Genomic DNA, 21,909 nt, shown 5'->3' on the forward strand with positions numbered 1-21,909 from the left:
CAGCCAGACCAAGTGGAAGCTCCGTAAATTGTAATATGAAATGGAAGACCAATCTGTGGCTCTTGAGCTGAATGTAGGTACCTACCACTTAGGATTTGGTGCTTGAACTGGAGCTCCATCGTGCAACCGGCTGCAGCACTGGTTGGATACTGTTCATTAAATGTAATTTCTGGGAGTGGGAGAATGAGGGTAAGGACTTTGTAGGTCAGGGCTGGGGGGGGGGGGTCCAGCTGCCTCTGGGTGTTCATTTGCTTTCTGTGGGGCAGGGAGGCTGCAGTTACTTGGTTAGATTTGGTTTACACCAAAACATTTTCCCCTCTTGGAAGAAAATGACTCAGCTGTGGCTGACTTTTCAACCTCTTTGCTCTGGTGGAGTCACTTGAGGAGACCCATTCATAAACAAGAATCTGTGTTCATTTCCTAGAGTTAACAAAAGAACATTAAGCTACTTGCTTTTGGTTATTATAATTTCTGATGTTGAAGGTCAAGTATAATATTTCAGCACAGTATAATTTTGGTTAGGGAAAGAGGGAAATAGTTTTTTGCTTTTGGTTTAAGAAATTATTCACACATTAGTTACATTCCACATTTTTTTGAAAATGATATACTGCAGTTAAAACAAACAGTCTTGAACATTCCCATAAAGGATTGTTTTCATAACTAGTGGGCCATGTTGGATATTGTTAGTGGTACAAATTCAATTAATATAGAAAAATTCAGATGTGGAATATATAATTGGAATATATAATTGAATTCTGACTTGCCAAACTACAGTGTGGGAAACAAAACAATGAAACTCGTGGAAAAATAAAAGCATTAATATGAAGCATTATACTTGGTGCACATTGTAAGTTTAAATATCAGAACAGTAGATGTTCAATTTAGCTTTTAACATTAGCTTTGAAAATTCTAATGTTTTTGTATTTTCTTTTGTATTTTGTTCGATGGAAATAATATTCCTTTCTAAGTAGGAAAAATGTCTTAACAGTGATTTCCCTTTTCAGTTTTGTGGTGTATTACCAAAACAGAGAAAATGCAAATCTGTTTGGACCTAATTACCAGTTGGTATCCCAGTATGGGCAATTGAATTGGTGTATTTGATATCTTTGGAATTAGTTGGAGGACTCAGCTGTGGTGACTAAGTAGGTCACTCCACTCATTAATTGAGGGGCAACTGTTTAATATTGTCCGTTGTGCCACTTCACAGCCTGTCACTTCCCAAACTGCCTCCTGGCAATACGGCTCCACGGGGAAGCCATCAGCCTCCTCGTGTTGGAATGATGTTCAAGAGACATGCGCTTCGTTTGGGTAAAATGAATAAGAGCACAAAGAAAATTGTAAAGATGGGGGTGAAATTTAAAGCCATTTATGATGATACAAGATTATAGGACGTCCCTGCTCGCTCTTTCTTTTGTTGTGATATGCCCAATTTTGCAGAAAAATACTCTACAAAATCCTTTTTCTTTAAAATCAAGAAAGAATAAAATAAAGAATAAAATCTTAGGATTTTACTGTTATGGCCTTGCAGTGGCAAGTTTTAATTTCAACTTCATAGCAAATAAAGCCCTCAAGTGCCATTGCATAGCGGAAGAAACAGATGTTTTTAAACATTCAGAATATAATGTTAAATCTTTAATTTTTGTGTTAAAATCCCCGCATCAGTGCCCAGTGGAATACATTAGCCCAGTTTGAATCAGACATTGTAACAGTAAATGAAGGAAGACTTTATATTCTTGGATATCTGTTTTATGTCTAATTGAATTATTGTATATACAAATTTGTCTTTGTTGACGAGTCTTAGTGGAAATGCCTAATAAAACATGATCCTTAATTATCTGATTTAATTAAAACAGGCCTGTACACGTTCCTGACAACCAGAGACCAGATTATGTTGTAGCCATTTACACAGGGGCTGGATAACAGATAAACCCTATCAAGTTTGTAACGTTGGAAAATCATTTAGAGAACAAATTAAAATGTACTCAGCCCATTGCACTCAACTCAAGGTCGTTTTTTTCCTTTCACAGCAGGAGAACTTTTGAATGTTGTTTTTGATCAAACCCAGAGTATTAGGGAGTTTCTATTCATTAGTGGGAGAGCCCTGCTCAGTGGAGGAGGTGGGTAACAGACTTTACTGAGTGTTAGCCATCCATTCAGGAATATCACAGATTGTAGATCATTTGTAAATAGGTCAAAGAATTTGCTAGTGGCACCAATTAAACCTCCTCCAGCTCCAGCAGGACTCAAGTCTCAGGTAGGTCTGTTCTGGGGAAAGTGATGTGGACAAAATGCCAATTCCTAAAAGAAAAAGCTGACAGTACCTTGCAGAAATAGAGAACTGGCAAGAGCACAGTAAATTAAATGGCCAAGCTATGAAATATATTGCTCTGTTTCTTCATCAGGTAAAATAAATTTGCTGTTTGGCAGTGGTGTTCCCTCAGAGCCTCGAGGAATCCATGTTTCTCCCATTTTGAAGCTATCACAGAAGTCAATTAAAGTTTCTTGAAGCAGCCTATTTCTCTTATTTGAAAGAAGCATTTGAAAACATCATAGTTAATTGCTGTCAATTTCTCAATTGTGTTTTTGAGAAGAGATTGACAGTGAGAAATGCCTAATGCTTATTTTGAATTCAGGAATGCAGATGTGCTGTCAAATTAAGCATTAACACACGTAGCACTCCTGTTATTCTTGGGTATTGTTTTGCATATATTAGGTACATGACCTTTGGAGTTGTTTGCTCAGAACCAGCAAAACTGGTGATAGCTCAGTGGGGTTCTTACTGCGGCGTGATCTACATTTTTGTAAAATGTCTCTATCCAAATAATTAAGGAACATGGCATATAGCTAGCCTTAGTAGCATCTTTAAAGAGTACAGCTAATGAATTAGCTGCAAAAGATTAAAAATAAAATAGAAACATTAATAGAACCATTTATTCCCTGCTACCTCCGTAATATATCTTATTGCTGTTCACTGTAGCCTTTTTTTTCCCTTGTGACTGGGTAAGGAAATCAAGCCAGTGCTGTTCTTCCACCTTCTCACTATCGGAGGTTTCAGCCCATCACAGATTTCTCTTGCTTTAAGTTCCTCCTTGTGAAACTGGCAGCAGTTCCACACACAGAATCCAGTGTGTGGAACAACTTGTTTGTTGCAGAGGTGCTTCAATCATGACACTAATCAGGTTGCAGATAGAAGGAAGAGTCTCTTTGGCTTTCTTGCTTGGAAATGTTGCTCGTTGCCCATCACATGAGTATAAACAGGAATTTCTGTTGCCTTCCTGTTCTGGAAAGAATACACAGACCCTGGTAAGGACCTTTCTGCAGAATTGCTCTTCTGAAAGGCAATCCATGAAGAGTGGTGTCATTAGTTAGAATGCTAATGCCCAGGCACTAGTAGTTTGGGTCCTTGTCAGTCATTGGCTATGAAATTATATGGGTTGAGGATGATATTGTACAGTAATTGTGGTTCTTTGGATTATGATGTTATTTATGGTCCATGGCCTGCTAGCATCCAGTCTTCAGAATGCTTGGCTTTTACATTAAGGCTTTGAGGAGTCTGGGAGCCCTGCGCATCAGGCTTTTAGCCAGAAAACTGCACACTTGGAGGTGAAGTACAGGCAGCAAGTTATGCTGGTGACAGCCTGAATCCAAAGCCTTTCAGCTTCATCCACTTAAAATGCAAGAGAGCCATCAAATTAGAACGTATTTGTAATACATCTGAGAGGGCTGTTGTAGCTGTGATAGCTGCGAGATAAATAAATGTTTCTTTCAGTGCTCCTGCTGAGTTCCTAACTAGTCCTGAGGAGAGTATGTAGGTGCCAGAGCAAACCCAGGTAGAATTAGGTCACCTTCCTTTGTCTGTTGCCTCGTGATGTTATTTCAGCCTTGCTGCTCCTACTGTTATTAGTGCAGAGCTCGTCAAGGGTCAGTGGAGATGCCCAGGTGAGCTCTTCTCGTACCAGCTGAGTTCCTGTCCTGCTGCAGGAGCTGCGAACGGGCTCTACATGGGAGAGGTGACCCCTGGTAAAGCTACATGAGCTACTAGTTAGGGCCATATGTACTTGAATACCATGAGTGGTGTTTTAAAGGATAAAGCAGAGTATTCTGTACAGGAATGCTTGCTGAAGATGATGGAGTGTAGACAGGAAGCTACACGTTCTCCTCTTGCAAAAGAATTTTTGTGACTAGAGGCTGGTCAATCTGTGAAGCTGAATTCAGTTGCACTAAACGCCTTTGGTCAAGCTTTAAAATGAGAAAAACCCACTTTTTTTGACTACAAATGTCCTATCTTTAGCAGGTCTTTTTGTGGTGGGTTCTGGTCCGGTGCGTTTAAAATTATTAGGGTATCTCCCTTATGGAATTCTTAAAACGTTCTTCAGTGACCAGTTGTATCCACGGTGCTTTTGTTGTGGCTGTTGGCTATTCCCACACCTAACAGATGGCACTCGCTTCAAGTGACAAGCTGTGGGATAGCCAAGCATTACTAATAAAACCTATCACATGTTAAACTTGACCTGACATTAATCAAGTTTTGAATGCTACAAATGATTCATGGATAATAATTAGTCTCTTGATCATATTAGTGAACATCAGCCTCACATTGCTGCCATTATCTGCTTTCATTCTTATAGGGAACAAATCCATTGCAGTAATTAGGTGTTTTTAATGTCTTTTGAGCCAAAACGTTCTGTATGATTAACTTGGCAAAGAGGTTATTTTTAGCCTTTCAGTGTGATTGGTTTCAGAGCTTCTAGTAAATTAACAAACTGAAAGGCTTCCCATCAAATAATATTTTATAAAAAGTATGTACTTTTTAATTTTATCAACCAAGAAAATTCCCATGTGTCTTTCTGCAGTCATTTGATATAATTTTCATCACAATGTGATTCAGCTGTTGCCACAAATTACACAGTTCAAAATAGCAGTGCTTTTGTTAAACAGATGAACCTTTGGAGTTTACTTTTACTCTTCTTGTTTAGTACTGAATTATTAGTTAACATCAAGTGCTTTCGACACGTACATACTCATAAAGACAAAATAACATTTATGGCTTTTCTCTGTTTATATCTTGACTTAGAATCTTGAGTTGATGGCTGCATGAAAGCTGGGATTTTGAGCTTTAAGCATAAATTTTTTTTAAAGGCTTTTCATGCAATTTGAATTATACACTGATTTTACATCCTGAGAGCATAAAATTTATTTTTAAGTAATGAGCAAGTGAGAAGTTTATACTTTGTGTTCCTTATGCAGTTAGGGCAAAGTAGATCATTTCACTGTTTCACTGAAAATATAGCAGTTATTCTTCATTATGTGTTGGTTCTTAATGAGCACATAAATCTTCTTTAAATAATTACTTCTTCAGGAGTTAAGTTTTTAATTTATTTTCTACAGTTTTTGATCCTACTCTTCCTTTATGCATATTTAAGTCCGTTAGCATGGAGCAGGAAATATTTTGTAACTTCACGATTTTTTTAGTATACTTAGCTTAATACGTTTAGTATTTTTAGCTTAAAAATATTTAGTATAAGCTGTGGTTTTCTGACTGTGCTCTCTGTTATCCTGCTGCATTTCCTTTCTTGCCTCTTTGTTGCTGGTTTCCCGGCAAACAAAAATTGAAAATCTTTACGATAAATATAGCCAAATACGATGAATAATTGAGGATGCATTATAAATTGGACTTGCTCTATTATAGAATTTACCCTGCTGTAAAGGAGCACTTTAATTAATATGTTAAATTCTGGGTTTTACCTCATTTATTTGACATTAGGTATCATATTGTATTTTTGTTAGGAAATGAGAGTAGTGCAGAGGAAACTGGGTCGTGTTAAATTGATTAAAGATCTGCTCTTCAACACTTTTATAGGTGATTTGGAGGAAAATGTGAAATCATAGAAAGGAGGGGCAGATACTGATGTTTGCATGAGGGAAGGAAATGTTGATGTTGAAATACTACTTAGAACTTTTGGAATCACAGGGTGTAAGCAGAAACATTTACTTGTATGGCCGTGGGCTGTCACGCTCATGGTGTCACTGGCCCTGCTTTCAGGACCTTCATGGTGACTTGGAAGGAGACACTTTGAGTCAAAGAGCCATCGGCTGGTGAAATGCTTCTTTGGCAAGTGCTCGTGTATCCAGAGATCTCCTTGAAAAGGAGACTTGTGCAGAGAACAGGGAGTGCATTTTTCTGTGCTGTCCTGGAATATGCTGTCAAGTCTGGCTGGGACGGTTTCAGCTGATGAACAAAATGATATCTCTGAGTTTGAAGAGACATTATTGAAATACTGAAAAGTTATAGCTATTTCCTCCTGAGATGTTTGAAATGTGGAGCTGGTTAATTTGCCCCCAAAAAATCTCTCAGAGGTCAGCTTGATTAGTGCCTATTAAATAGAGGAATGGAGAAGAGAGGTTGGAGGAAGAAAGAAACAGCTGAGAAATAGGCATTAATTTTTTAATTGTGCATGACATAGTTCACTGGAGCAACTTAATGAAGATGCTCCATCACAGCATGCCCTAACTTGAGACTGCACAATTTTCCAAAAAAATTACTTGGCACTTGAGCGTATCACTTGAAGAGGAACTTAAATCTGCATGAGAGGAGAGGGTTTCATCTCCTCCCTGGAGCTGTCTGAAAGTCAGTGTGAGCTGGTGATCCTGGCTGGGTCTGGGGTTGGGCAGGGAGGGAAGGAAGCCCTGGAACTGTCAGAGGCCTTTGATCCTTTCCCATCTTGCCCCCAAATGTTAATTTACACTGGATTTGTTTAGGTCAGCTGTTCTACTTCAAATGCTAATGCTAGCTGAGGTGAGCAATATCCCGAGTATGAAAAAGATAAAAGGCTTCAGTTTGAGGTGTGGGGTTTTTTTTTTTCACTTTTCAGATGGTTTGTTCCCTTTAATTCCCAAAACCATGTATTCCCCAGAGTCACTAAAAACTACTTTGGAAGTTTTACCATATATTTGTAATAATTTCAGTCAAGGAACCAAAATCACAACTTCTCTTAAGGGTTTATTTTGGGCTCTATTTCTCTTCAAATATGAATTATCCAACTTTTACTTGTGGGAAGGTTGAGATTTTTAGTTTTACTTTTAAATAATACATGAAACTTCCCCCGCCCCATCCTCAGTATAGAGTTACTCACTTGCTCTTTGATACTTTTTTGCTTTGAGACTGAAAGCAGCTGTTTAATTCTTGCTACTTTCTCTGTGGAAGCAGAATAGTCCATCCCTTTTAGAGAAGTGAAAGGGAAGAGCCAGAATAATTGTTTCCTTTTAAAAAAGGTGGTTACTGGTGCTGGTAACTTCTGAATCTTTTTTCTGAAGACTATATGATAAGTTTAAAGAATCTGCAGTATCTGCACAGAGATTTATGAGCCGATGTCTGTAAAACCTGATGGGTGTCAGGATGTGAGAATTACTGTGGAGTGTGATGGTGAGGGCTGAAATCAGGGGAGGGGATTGTCCCATGAGTTGGGCTGAAGTCTAAGCCAGTGAAGATGCGGCTCTCTGAAGCTGTGAATGACAGTGTGCTCAAGTTTGTGCCTGTTTCATCTTGTCCTGTCACTGGGCACCACTGAAAAAAACTCACCCCATCCTCTTGACACCCACCCTCTTCAATATTTATAGGCGTTGATCAGATCCCCCCTCAGTCTTCTCTTCTCCAGACTCAAAAGACCCAAGTCCCTCAGCCTTTCCTCATCAGAGAGATGCTCCAGGCCCCTCATCATCTTTGTAGCCCTCTGCTGTACCCTCTCCAGCGGTTCCCTGTCCTTCTTGAACTGGGCAGCACAGTGCTGGACCCAATGCTCCACATGGGGCCACCCCAGGGCACAGTAGAGGGGCAGGATGACCTCCCTGGACCTGCTGGGCACACTCTTCTTCATGCCCCCCAGAATGCCATTGGCCTTCTTGGCCACAAGGGCCCATTGCTGGCTCATGGTCATCCTGTTGTCCACCAAGACAAGAAATTGTGACACAGCAGATTGATAATAGTTGAGTGCAAGGACCGTGGCCACATTATGTTGTAGAAAGTCAATATGACTTTGCAGAAACATTATTATCTTTAGGAAGCCACATTCCTCTCACAGCATGTTCTGTTTGCATGAGTTTTTTGGTTTTTTTTTTTTTTTTTTGCAAGGGGAAGGAAAAGGCACAGTAGTAGCTACTGGATGTATTTATTTTATGAATAAAGTAGCATCTGAAAACTCATTAGAATCCTGCCTTGGGATTACAGAAACATTAATAAAAACCTACCGGTGTTATGTGGAATATGCATGCACCGAAATTTTCTCCTCTTCCTGCTGGAGGAGCCAAGTGATTTGTTTATTGATAAGTATAGAGAGATCTGCAAAGCGTGATTTTTCAATTACCCACTCAAGAACTGCTGACTGGTTCCGTGTTTTAGCAAAATCAGCTTCAGCAGGTTATTAATCCTGCTTTTGGTGACTTACAGCTCCTCAGCTCATCCTGTTACTCGTCACACAGCCCTGCTCATTCCATGTGATTACACCATTCTTTTCATTGGAGGACTATCATTAGACATAGCAATAATTTTTAATTTGATTTAGTTACAGAATAAGAAAGGAAAAGCTTTGAATAATAAACTGTAGTATGAGTAAGTGGTTTATTCAGTGGTCATGGGGAAGGAGGAAGCCTCAAGAAGTGAACAAAGGGCTTCACAGGTGGAAATAGATGCCACGAGGCTACAAGGAATAGCAGGGTGGCAGAATTGGCTGGCATGCATCATTTACCCATCTTTTATAAAATGTCATTGAGATGCATTGCATTTTAGCTGATCTCTGGCAGTCGTCCCAGCCAAGCAGGTGTGCCATTTATCATGGTGCCGATTAAAAAAAAAAAAAAAAAAACAACCAAAAAACCCCGTACTGTTCAAGTTAATTAGACATTTTAATATGTGTGGAAAATTGAACATCGTTTTTTAAAAGATGAGCCATGATATCTGCATTTTAAGTTCATAAACCTAAAAGCTTTCTAACAGATATATTTTTAGTGTCAAAAATATTTGCTTATGTCAGATGTTTCTTTTTTGCTCATTCTCCTGTTGTTCCAAACTTTCTGCTGTATTCAATGGGTATAGATTCTGCAATATTCACGGACAACCTCTAAATAGTTTAACTTGCACAAAAGTAAGTATGGGAGGAAGCTCAGAGAAAATTTCCATTCCCTCCTTCCCCCTTCGCTCCCCCTCTCCCAAATTGTTAATCCGTTCTAGTAAAAATTCTTTTCCAGAATTTTCTCAATTTGTCATTGAGATTCTTGTAATGGACTTAATGAGAGTGAAAGCAGAATAACTGAGAATGAAGGCAGAATGACTGCATAAAGAGGTTTAGTTACCTGTTGAGTCGTCTTCTGCTTTTAGAATCCTTTTATCTTTGGTATCTAATTGACATTCAGCAGGAGATGTCTTAATATGCATGCTCTGGACCTCCAAAATGAGAACGAGTTCAAGTCTGAAACTGGGTATCAGGTTGCTCAGAAGGATTCCCTTGCATTTTGTAAGTGTGGTGGAGTAGTGGAAAAAAAAGGAATACCAGAATGTTTCGGGTTTTTTTGAAACGGTAGATTTTGAATTTACATTTTCCACGATTTATGAAGTTGTGCTTTAATGGAGCTTAACTTCACGTAGATCAGAGTGGAGAGAGCTACAGGTAAAACAGTGCATGGTAATAATTTTATGCTTTACCTGGGTGAGTCCCACACTCCAAATTAAAAGACTGTTTCTATATTCTCAAGTTTTATTTTGGGAAAGAGTAAATAATGCAGTTTGTGTAAGTTCCAACCTGGAATTAGCCATGTCAAATGCCCTTAAGAACTTAAAATAAGCAGAAACAGAGATGCTAGGTTTCTGTTTGCCAGTTTGGTTAGTGCCTTTTAATAGGATAGCTAGAAATGTATAAAAAGCTAGTCTCAGCTAATTTGAAGTTTGTCTTTTATTTTTAAAGGTGTAGGTATTTGTATTTGAAGAAAGTATTTTTTGGTACTTGAATGTAATGAAATCTTTTCTGTGTATTTTTGTAAGTATCAAGTGTATTCTTATGATGGATTTCTCACTGGCCCGTCAGGTTTGGAGCTGTGCAGTGACTTTACAAGGGATCTACAGAAGGCTAAGCTTATGTAGAAATTAAAAAAAAAATTAAACCCCCCAAACTTTTAAACATTTGTTTAAATATTTTCCAATATACTCATTTCTCTGCTGAAGCAAAGATTAACAATGAACTTTTAAAAGAATTACGAAATTTTTTTTCTTTTTTTTTCTTTTTTTTCTTTTTTTTTTTTTTGGTGAAGGATCGTGAGCCTCAGTTGTAAATTCCAAAATGAGAATGGGTAAATGCAAGCTACAGCTTCACATTCCAAGTCTGGGCTTTCTGTACTGAAATACAGTGTTTTGCTGGGTGATTTTTTGTCTCAGAATCAAATATTCTTGAAGTATTTTACCACTTGAGGTTACTCTCATAGAGTGTGTCGTTCAATTAAATTGTGTCTAAAAGTTGAATAGTGGAAGCTGGATTTGTAGATGCAGTTATAAGCACAAGTATGTTATGTGATTAAGGAAAAAACTAGGATTCTTTTATAGCAAAATAATCAATTATTCTGAGCAAACACCTACAGGTCTCAGCGAAATATCATGTTATATTATTACTGTTTAAAATATTTGGCCATTGGGCTTTTAATCCATTTTAAGTGCATTGCTTTGAGTTGTACAGCCTATAGGAAGATACAAATGTTAATTCTCAACTCCTTTTGTAGTTTTTCCATGTACTGAGGGCAGAGTTTGTTACTCTGTATTATTGATTTGAATAATTTAGTCACTGGGTCATTGAGTTAACTTGGACTATACAAAGGAAATGATAGAAAATTAACAATCTGGGCCAAAATATTGCTTTTAAAACTGACTGTGATTTACTGAGTTCTGTACTTGCTGTTTTATGACCATGTGGTTGGTTACACATCAAAATTTTTCAACTGTTAATAAGAGCACTGCAACGTCGGGATAGATTCTTCATCTCTACAGTAAAACATAAATTGAAATTAATAAAGAGGCATTTTGGTAATTCTCCTAGTTTTTGCTATTCCTTCACTGTTGTAGTTCTCACTGGGCATTTGCTTTTCCTTAGGCGAGTCATAATTGAACAGGGAAGTGTTTCATCAGTTCTTGTAACTGTCAACTGGCTGGTTTCATTAGTTTTAGATGTTTTTTCTCTGGCAAGTACCATCTTGACGGATGCATCCACCTCCATACGGAATTCACAACCTTTGAAAATGGGAAACAGAATATTCAAGATCCAAATGGATTGAGGCAGCTGTTTGGCAGTAACAGAGCTGTGTTACTGGGTTATGCCCTAGTTACGGAGTCTGCCAAACATGAATTTTGAATGATGGCCTGAAATATTTTCTCAGTGCATATATTCAATCTAAAGGAAGTGCTACTTGCACGTTAAAGTGGCAAATGTATACTTTAATTAGTCCACAAATGGCTGTGGTGTCTTGTATCAGAACTGATTTTTCTTCATCTTGGTTTCTCAATACTTTTTGGACAAAAGCTTTTTCCTAGAATGATACTGTAACAGTTTGCCCCCCCAAAACTTGTTTTAAACTTAAATGTTTTTTGTGAAAAGTGCTAATTTGTTGAAGCTTTCTATGCTGACATTTCCCAAGCTCTTACATTAAACCATAAATAAGCAGTTTACTAGCCAGTGATTGCAGCAGTAGCATATAATCTGCTTTGATGTGCAGGCTTCTAAGTGGAATATTTCCCTATGGAAAAAAGATTTATTTTCCTTTTGTTCTACAGCTCCTGGAAGGAAGCTTTGCTAGAGAAGTCAGCCACGAAGTGGATGGCCTGATATTTCAGCCTACAGGAGTAAGTAGCATAAAACTGGATTTTTCTCCTTTCGCCCTCAAATGAAATTCTCACCCTCCCTCCCCACTCATCCTCCCATCTACTACCTAATCTTTGTTTCAGTAAGGATTACGTGGCAATGTTGGTTCTGTGATATTTCCAGTTCCTCAGACTCCTTAAATTCAGTTAGTTGCAATCTAATTTGTAGTATGTGTGACTCTGGATTCATCCATGGGGGCACTTTCCAGGAATCGGCTCATGTTTTTCGCACGTGTATATTATGACATGCTGCTAAATAAGGAGGGATATTTTTCTGACTGCATGAGTTCTGTGAATCTTTCAGCCATTGATTCGAGCTCTGGGATTATTTTTCTTTCTCAAGGATGTTCACATGTTAAAATTTTAGTGAAATTTGTGACTCATTTTAGTGCAATTCAAGCATGATATATTCTCAGACTATGTTTGGTATATGACTGGGATGGGTGGAAGTAATCAGAACTGTGTACAAGCAGAAGAAAGTAATATAAATGATTCTCAAGCAGGAAAAGTGGCTTTAAAGGAGCTTAGTAGCACGGCCTCATCCATCCTGCTGTTGCTCCTGTTGACTCTAATGCAATGGATACGCTGCAATGTATATATTGTATGTTTGCATAGATAGTGACTGTAACATCTTCCACGTTGACTTTTTGCTTAGGTTGTAAAAGAAGGAATTGGTTTTTATTATTTCAAATAATATTTCATTATTTCAATATTCATTATTTCAATAAATATTGAAATATTTAAATATTCCTAGCATTACAGTTGCTCACAGAAAACATTTGTATTTAGTTCTCCAGCTAAAACCATTTTTTCTAGTTTACTTCCTTTATTGTAGTTTTTAGCAAGGGTGATGACACTCCCATCTGGAAACAAGATTAACCTCTGTTCTCTGTTGCAAGTTCTACATCTGCTGACCACAAAATAACTGAGCAATTAGACTACATACTTCTTTTTTTAAAAAAAATATGTTATATATATAGCTATTTCAAATTCAAAGCAAAACTACTAGGGTAAAGAAAGTTCATACTTTCATAAGAAGGGCTGCTGATGTCTTAGCATATTCTTAAAATCTAAAGCAACTGTAAAGGCTTCTCAGAACTACTTTCTGGAATATTAGAGTTTAAGTTGTGTGGAGTTACTACAGCTAAATTTGAAATGACCTTTTCTAGTTTAAATGAAATAACTGAAGAATGTGTCTCTTTGCTGTCGTTACAAGAAATTAATATCAGATGTTTTGTGTTTCTAGAACTTGTGATTTCTGATTTAGCATACTGAGAAATTTATAACCCAATAAAATACTCATTTTCTTATAAAATGTTTATGAAGGTTTTACACATATTTAAAATACGGTATATATTTGTTTAGTCTAATTTAATGTTCAAATTTCCTTATTATTTCAGGTTTATGGAATATAAATTTGTTGCATCTGTTATTAAATTGATTTTCCAAGATTAAGCAATGTGCGGTTTTCTCAATAGCTTTTGTAGTTGAGAAAATATGAAGAGAGATATGAAAATATGAACATGAAAAGAAAATATGAAAAAATATGAAGAGAGAAAATATTTTTAGCAAGATAAATTATTGTAGACCTATTAATTGGGAAATAAGTATAGAAGCTGATTAACGGGAAGGGGTGAAGCTGACATAGGTAGCTGATGCTGCTTTTTTAGTTTACGTGGGCATAAATTAATTGGCAAAAATACAAGGGCAACAGAGTATAAAAAGGCATAAATGATACCTTGAGACTGAAGTCACGTTTCTTTTTGTATTGTAGTTGCATTTATATGTGTGATGTATTACAGCTTTTCACAGAGAAAGATGCGTATTGTTCATTAGGGTAGAGGCCTGAATTTTGGTCATCGTGAGACTTAAAGATTTTTATAAAACCAGTTTGTCTCCAGTGAAGAAACCATGGCATACCCAGGAGAAAACAATTCTTATTGTCATTGACATATTTGATCTTGCAGAAGAGACAGACAGAAACGATGCTGGGTTTTAGAAGGCCAGGGAAATTTAAGAACATCTTTTGGGAGCTCCTGAAGTCTCATGTGCGTTTTGAGGAGAAAAAAACAAAAGTAGGCAGGAATTGGAGCAAAATCCCAAAGAAAGGTAAAGTGGCAGCAGAGGAAGATGAACGGAATGGGACCATTTACAGACAGGAAAATTTTTGGCGAAGCATACGCGCACTTCCCATACTTTTAATAGTTAAAGCAGAAATTAACTAATTATTTAACATAAAGAATGTTGACCTTATTAGTTCAGTATGTTTGAAAGTCTTTTCTGTGGGTTTTGGTGGTTTGTTTGGTTTTCTCCCCGTTTACTCAGAGATGTTCCTCTTGAGCTCTGGTCTTAGACACAGGCATCTAGAACTGAGTATGTTCCTATATTCCCCACTAGCTCCAGGCAACACTGATACTGGGAGTGGACATGGATGAAGAAAGAATATTCTGTTGGTTTGAAGTTTGGTTTAATTCTGATTTGTAATAAAAATCAAAATACCCGAAATGATTTATGAATAGGAATTATACTTTTAGCCTCTAAGAGCTTTGGCTTTTCTCACTTTTCTCTCCGGTTTAAGGAGATTTGGCACCAAGTGCCTGTGAATTAGTGAATTCTCAGTTTTGAGAAATTGGCGTGCTTTAATGAAAAGGGATTTGTGAAAAAGTTTCACTACCAAATCTGGGATTTAGGTTAGATAAAACAGGGTTTATTTTCTTCTGTTAGTCTTGCTATCCAAACTTGTGTCATGAATAGCAAGGTTCCTGTGCTGAAGCAGAACTCTTTTTGCACTGTGACTAGTGATGGTAGAAACAAGGAATAAGGAGATTGTTTTCTGCCTGTGAAGGTTAGGTTATTTTGCAATGTCACGCTAACTGAACATTATTATTCCTAACTAATTCATTAGTTACTTTACTTACTTCTAGTGGTTATTGCCCAGGGTATACAAAAGCTTTAATTTCACAATGACAGTTAAAAGGCAATGACTGAGGCCCCTCTCCTCCTTCACCCTTCCTCCCTTCCCGGAGATGGAAAGCTTTCACAGATCATGAGAAGAGCATGTTTAGTGATGGAGGTGATGGTGGGTTTTGCCTCGTGTATAATTGTAGGTGGTTTGATGTGATGTGTGCTTCCTAGTGCCCCCCTTTGCATCCCCTTCATTAACCTACCATTCTCTAACAACTCCACGGTGAGAGACAAATATAAGACAATGTTTTCTTACTATTGTTTCTCTTCTTCCCTTTGTACTCTTTTCCTATCCTCTTTTCCTTTTCATGCATCCTCTCTCCAATAGCCCGTTTCCCACATTCCTTTTGATTTCCCTTTTATGTCGCTTCTCCCAAATGCTTCTTTTTCCCTGCATCATTTTCTACCCATTTAAGATTCAGCCGATCTAAATCCCATGTGGCTCAGTCAGCTCCATTCCATCTGATCAGCTTTCTGATCCCTCTACGTGTAACAGGTTGGCAGATCAGGGACCGAAGCTAAGTGCTAATTAGGAGGAAGGAATGAAACAGGCCAGGAGGAAACTTCATGGACAGGTATGTCGCCCTGTGATCATGCCCCAGACGATGAGTGAATTAGTTTGCAGGTAGAAGCCTGCACAGATTCTTATCCACAGATTCTGAATGCTTGTGTCAAGACTGGAAGCTTTCAGTCCTGCTTTCTGAAAGGTTACTTCAAAACAGCCAACAGCTTCTTACGCTTGTTTTAGAACACTCGCGGTTTGCCAACCTGTGTGTTTTTAATGGAAATCTCAAAAAGTGGCCTCTTATCTTCCAATGGCAGAATCGACTCTCTGACCTATGCCCACTCATCAGTGAAATTACTTTTGTTATCTGCCTTGTAAATCATACCTCTGCTAGATATCTCAGACTGCCTAATTGTTATGCTGGCAATCTCTTAATAACCGACTTTCTTGCTGCCTAGAACTACTCTTTTCCCTTGCTGGGGAAAAGGGTGTCGGAATTATTTTCTTTCTTTAGCCATGGAAAAGAAGGCTTTCTGGCCATCAGTTAGGAACGCCTAAGGACAGTTTTTAACTGTCTGTTGATAGCTTGTATCAGAATTTATTCTATTCTATTCCATCTTCTTGCCTCCTGAGCTCTGTGATGTGTTTTCGTTGGCTCGGGCTGATTTCTGTTTGATACTTCTCCGTGCTTTTATTTTGGATGAGGAATAAAGTCCAGTTGTGTGGGTTTGAGATTTTTCCAGGGAAGGGAGAAGAGCAGTTGCTGAGCTCTGTTCTTCTAAGATAAATGTTATTTTAAAGAATGGCTGAATTATTTAACACATAATTCTCCATACTGAATACTAACAAAAAGCTTAGCCTTTAAAATGAGAGGAGAATAATGAACAGGTTTTTATTGCCACCTAACATTGCATGAGTTTTTAATATACCTTCCTTCCTCTCCCTTGGCAGTCTTAGTGATGATCTGAAATGCTTGGTTGCCTGTTAATTATTTGTGCTATTCCTTTTGCATAATAGGCTGTGTTACTTTCTGTCATTGTGAAAGTTCATTCGAAATCGCTGAAGTTAACAAGGAATGAAATATCTCCAGAAAAATACCACCAAATAGAATTTCTCCAAAAGGCCATGTTTTGTTTCATTAAGCAGTGCCGATATCTCCAAAATAATCCTATACAATTTTAAAGCCTTTTCTTCCACTGTATACATTTTATTGCATCCTCTGAATTTTTAAACATAGGCCAGGTTAGTTGCTGGCGTATTGCTGAAACTCAGCCCTCATGTTTACCAGTGATGGGACACCAGTTATTGTTAAATATTTCTTTTGCAATAGCAAGTAATGGCTTCAGATAAGCTCAGATATAATCTTAATACCAAAGCTGATATATAAAGGATTGGGAAGAATCATACAATAACATAAACTTTTCCTTCTAAGAAATATACAAGTTTCTGGATTTAACTTTCTGATTTTGTCGTGACTCATATAAGATTTGGAGGCAATGGAATGGAATAGAATATTTCTGTTAGAATGGACCCACAAGAATCATCTAGTCAAACTGCCTGAGCAATTTAGGGCTGACCAAAAGTTAAAGCATGTTATTAAGGGCATTGTCCAAATGCCTCTTAAACACTGCCAGACTTGGGGCATGGAGCACCTCTCTAAGAAGGCTGCTCCAGTCTTTGTCCACCTTCTCAGTAAAACATGATTCCAAATGTCCAGTCTAAACTTCCCCTGGCACAACTTTGAATCATTCCCATGTGCCCTAGCACTGGATACCCAGGAGAAGAGCTCAGTGCCTCGATTCCTTAAAGTAGACGCTAAGATTGCCTGATATATATATATATTTTTTTTTTTTTTTTCCTTCTAAGATTGTGAACTACTCCAGTCTATGGCGTGGTGTAACTACGGTAGCATGAATGATTGGTGGGGTTTTTTTTTCTTTCCCCCTCTCCTCCCGCCCCTCCTCCCTTTTTTTTTTTTTTTTTCCTGTCTAGAATTTGCAGTAGAAGGGAATGGAGAGAATCATTTTCCTCAGTCTTTGTGTTGCCCCACAATGATAAACCTTTCATGTATCTTTAGAATATCTCATTGCTACATGTGATTTCCTTTGCAAGAGGAATGTTGAAGACGGAATCTGTTACTAGTCAGGGTGATGCTGTTGTCATGTCAGTCTGCACTTTTTGTGCCGTTGTAGGTTTTCCTTTAACAGAGAACTTGCTGTCAATCTCCTGAAATGCCACGGAGCTTTACAACTCTTTTCTGCCTATGAATAGTTGTTATATTCAATTTCCATGGCAATGTTCTTCGCAGTTCGTCTCTTAAATAGCTAGTCATATCTCAAATATACCATTCTATCATATGCTTTATGAACATACTCAAATTTATTAGCAGTGCACAGTATTTCTTTGTGAGTTTTTCTGTGACTATACAAGTAAAATTTTTATACCAATTCAAGTATGCCTGTGGTGACTTGAGCCGCTTTGTTTTCTATCTTTCTTTGGAAAATCAGAAAACTAGAAAATTAAAAAATAACAACAGAAATGCAAGCTTTAATACCAATCAGTAAGGTCTAATTAAATTAATTAGAGCTCTTTTGATTAAGTTGTTAGAATCCTAAGTAAATGTTTCTGGAGCATACCAGATTTTTATGATTTCCACTTACTTTCCAAGAACCTGATATAATTCACAACCCAGGAAATTTTTAGTATTTCTTACAGGTACAAACTCCTGGCATTCAGATTTGACTAACAATGGCCAAAAAGGGGAGGAGGAAGGGAGTTTATTAATAGACTTTTAGCTCTGAATATAGTAAGTTACTGGTGTAGCAAAATTTTTCCTTGTTTAACTTTCTGCTGCTGGTCCTCTAGTACATTGAGAGATGCAAATGTGTCTTTGCCAAAATTGTTTTACCTGAGTTCCCTTTTCTGTCTGCCTGAAGAGATGGCAGTGCCTTGAGTTTGGTTACTGAAGGAAAGTGGTAGCTCTAAGTGGTGTGTTGTCTCATTTGTTTGCTCATGACCTGTACCATCTGATGTTCTCTGATTTCTGATCTGCATTTATGGGAGCTGTCTAAATAGGTTCTTGAACTTCTGTTGTGCAGTTTAATCATCCTGCCTGCCAGTGGAAAGGAAAGATCTTTGTTTCATTTTACATTCCGGGTACTAGTCATCCTCAGGATTGTCAGTTGACATTAACATGGTGGTGTCTGCGTGTGTGGTGTTTAGGGAGAGAGAGAAAAAAAATATGCTTTTTCCTGGATGCTGCTGTTTGAAATGTTGGGAAAACAAAGACGTATTTTGTATTAGGATAGGCAGAATCATCATTCATAAAGGCTTTCAAATATGATTTCTGCATAGCCACTTTGTTTCAATGCTGGATGCCAAGGAGCTTGTTGTGTGCGCTTGCTATCGTGCTTCCAGCTGTGTCAGGTTGCCCATACTTTCTAGCTAAAATAAATTAAATATTGGGAATATATACTGAAAAAGTGATACTCAGGTGAGAATACCAAAGCAGTTGCTCAGCTTCTGCAAAACATACCTGCTTTTAAGAGACTAAGTCTATATTCCACAAATTAGGTTAATTTATATGTGTGGTGGATCAGCTTGGGGAAAAAAAAAAGTCTTTGTTGGGTGGATAGGCAAGTCTAGGAGAGATTCTGCTTCAAATCAGGGAGAAATCCTTATTGAATTGTCTGAGCAGTTGATTGAGCTCCTCATCTTTAACATGGGCTGCCATTAATGAAGCGGTCAGTTTTCTCTGTTGCAGTGTTCCTTCTCATCCTCAGTTTTACATCCAACTTTCCAGGATTGAGAAGTTAGTAGATCAGGAATGACTTGGAAACTGGAAGATAGAATGGAAATTATTTTATGAAGACTCTCCAGATCCCAGAATAGTTGTCAACAAACAGAACGCCTCATGTATGATTCATCTGTATTCTTTCTATCAAACTGAAAAGATTTAGGAAAATATCTGTAAGAACTACCTTGTTGCGATTGTTTTCTCCCACTTCTTTCTCCTCTGCTGGCCAAAACAAGACAGCCAACAGACTTCTTAAGTTTCCTTGAAGATCCTTCATGAAATATTCTTATCTTTTCTTAGTCAGGAGCGTAGCAGTAAAGCAAAAATAGTGGTTTGTGTCAGGATAAATCAGAATATTTAGGTAGATCTTCATCCTGCTGTTTTAGTGTAAGCAGTAACCCAGCATTTCAGGAAGATGACACATCCACCTAAGATTTGTGGAAACAGGGTTGCTTTCAGTGGAGTATCGACACTTGCATTGTGGTATTTGGATGGCCAAACACTTGTTTAAGTGTTAAAACACTTACTTCCATTACTCTGTTGTTCATAGTTTCAATTGTTTACTGGGTCATTGTTCTTATAAATAGCAAATTTGACAATGGAGGATCAATATCACAATTGGGTAACTGACTTTGTAATCATCAAAATACGTCTTTTAGTTGCTATTTGGTATTATCAGCTACATCTTTGAAGGTAACTGTGTATATTTGGTGACAACACACTTAAAGTAATCATATGGACTGTACTGTGCGTAACACGGTGTGTATTCTGTATCGAGGAGGTAGAATAGAACACGGTTGTAGTAATTTGACCTTATTTTGTCTGCCTGTACCTTGAGTTTCAGTTGTTATTGTACTTGCTCTTCCATTCATCAGCTCTCCTCGTTATCGACATTCCCAAAATGAGGAACCAAGTCCATTAACGTATGATTAAAAATGGAGCTAGATATGAAAGCTATAGATTGCTTTTAAGAAAATTCCATTGTCTCCCACTGACGTGCGTGCTGAATAATTCAGATGTGATTGTATCGTACAGGTTATTCTCTTCTAAGTACAGTTAAAAAGAGCAGTGCCCGACTTCCTTGCACAACTGTATAAGTCAGAGATAAGAAGCAAATGAGCACTGCTTCTGTAATTACTGCAGATCTCCCTAAAGCAAAAGCTTCTCATAATGCTGGTGGTTGTGTTTCTGAAATGAAATTCTCTTCTTCTCCATGTTACCCTAGAAGCTTTCCACCGAGATAGAGGAACATACAACTGTGATGTGTCTGCTGTTCTGAAAGGGGAAAACAAGTAGAAGTCTTAGCTGGAAATATCCTAGACTCCTAAAATGCAGATGTTCTGGGCACTTGGAATTGTTCATTAGAGAAACAATTAGTATGCTTGCTAAATGCTATCAGAAAGTTTTGACAAGTTTGAACTGACAAACAGTAGGTTGCTTGTTTCCAAACAGCCATCAGTGGAAATCCCAAGAAGATCTTGTAGCTGTATATTCATCCAACCACTGAGACAAAACATGTGGTTTGTGTAGCACAGGGTTCTCTAGAGAGAGCTATTAACTTAGGAGAGCAATTAAAATGTGTGTCTTTGGGACTTGTCAGATTGTGAATTGATGTTGCCAGTGTTAAGGGAAATTATGGCTTGTTCTGCTGGTGATGAGGAAAGTGAACAATAGAAGAGTAAAAGATAATTCTCAGTAGTTCTGGAAGCACTCCACTATTTAGCAAATACAAGTTGATCCCAGGATCCAGTGATCATAAGATGAGCTCAAAATGTGAAAAAAAAGTTTGCTACGTGGTTAACAGGAGTTTCAATGTTGTTCTTTTTGTCTTGATGTATAAAATGTAAAGTTCTCTTTTTTTTTTTTTTTTTTTATCTAAATCTGTACCACAAGATGTCTGATGTGTACTGGGGTGAGCAAGGTGAGGGAAAAATGAAAGTTTAGTTGGAGAAAAGAACAGCAGAGGTCAGTTTTTGCTATTTTTTAGGCAACATATTCCTTTGCAGCAGTCTTAGCATCAGCTCAAGTCAAGCAAAGCAAATTCAGATTCTTTTTTGGCTTTTGGGGGTTGTTTTTTTTAAATTTACTTATCTGGCTCCAAAGCCAAATATGAAAGAAGAGTAGACACAAGTATTATTGTTTGGTGTGTTATTTACAGAATATTTTTTTAAAAGTATTAGTTTTAGATAACACAGATTTTTCTGTTAGACAAATAAGCATGTATGTAGTGGACCATATCAGGTATATTGTATTTTTGAAACCTTCAAGACTTTTCTCCCTAAACCAGACATGGTTTGGGGAGAATGTGTTTGATTATTTTTTTGAGAGGAGAATCAACAACACTCGAAAATATAGAGTATGGTACTATTTCCATCTTATAAGACTGTAGAAAATATACCTCTCCCATCTATTGATTATCTACATGAACAAAACTGAAGACTGTATGTAATTTTTCAGATGAGGGATATCAGTATAGGGGTTTTTTTGCATTTTCACAGGGCTTAAGAAATACAGTCATGATGCTTTCATCAATATTAGAGGATTTGGTTTAAACTTTACATTTCATTAAAATATTTGAACCAGGGGAGAACATGAGTGTACTTTTCATAATTTGCATATGAACCAGAACAACCAGGTAGACTATCTTTGTGAATATTTGTTCACATTTTAAAAGACTTCTGCAGGATAAGCTCCATTTTCTATGCTTGATGTACATGTTTATGCAAGACCTGGTATTTTAATTGCTAATATATT

At 37.5% G+C, this 21,909-nt stretch overlaps 1 protein-coding gene across 1 annotated transcript in view; it reads left to right on the forward strand.

Annotated features, from left to right (window-relative positions):
* Positions 1 to 21,909, forward strand: part of RNGTT (RNA guanylyltransferase and 5'-phosphatase) — a 170,988-nt gene that overhangs the window by 70,417 nt on the left and 78,662 nt on the right. Inside the window, exon 12 of the mRNA XM_014964560.1 lies at positions 11,804 to 11,872. Within this exon, the coding sequence (XP_014820046.1) occupies positions 11,804 to 11,872 (69 nt within the window). The remainder of the gene's footprint in view (positions 1 to 11,803; positions 11,873 to 21,909) is intronic.

Source organism: Calidris pugnax, unplaced genomic scaffold (genome assembly GCF_001431845.1).
Source record: "Calidris pugnax isolate Ruff unplaced genomic scaffold, ASM143184v1 scaffold219, whole genome shotgun sequence".
Classification (NCBI taxonomy): Eukaryota; Metazoa; Chordata; class Aves; order Charadriiformes; family Scolopacidae; genus Calidris; species Calidris pugnax.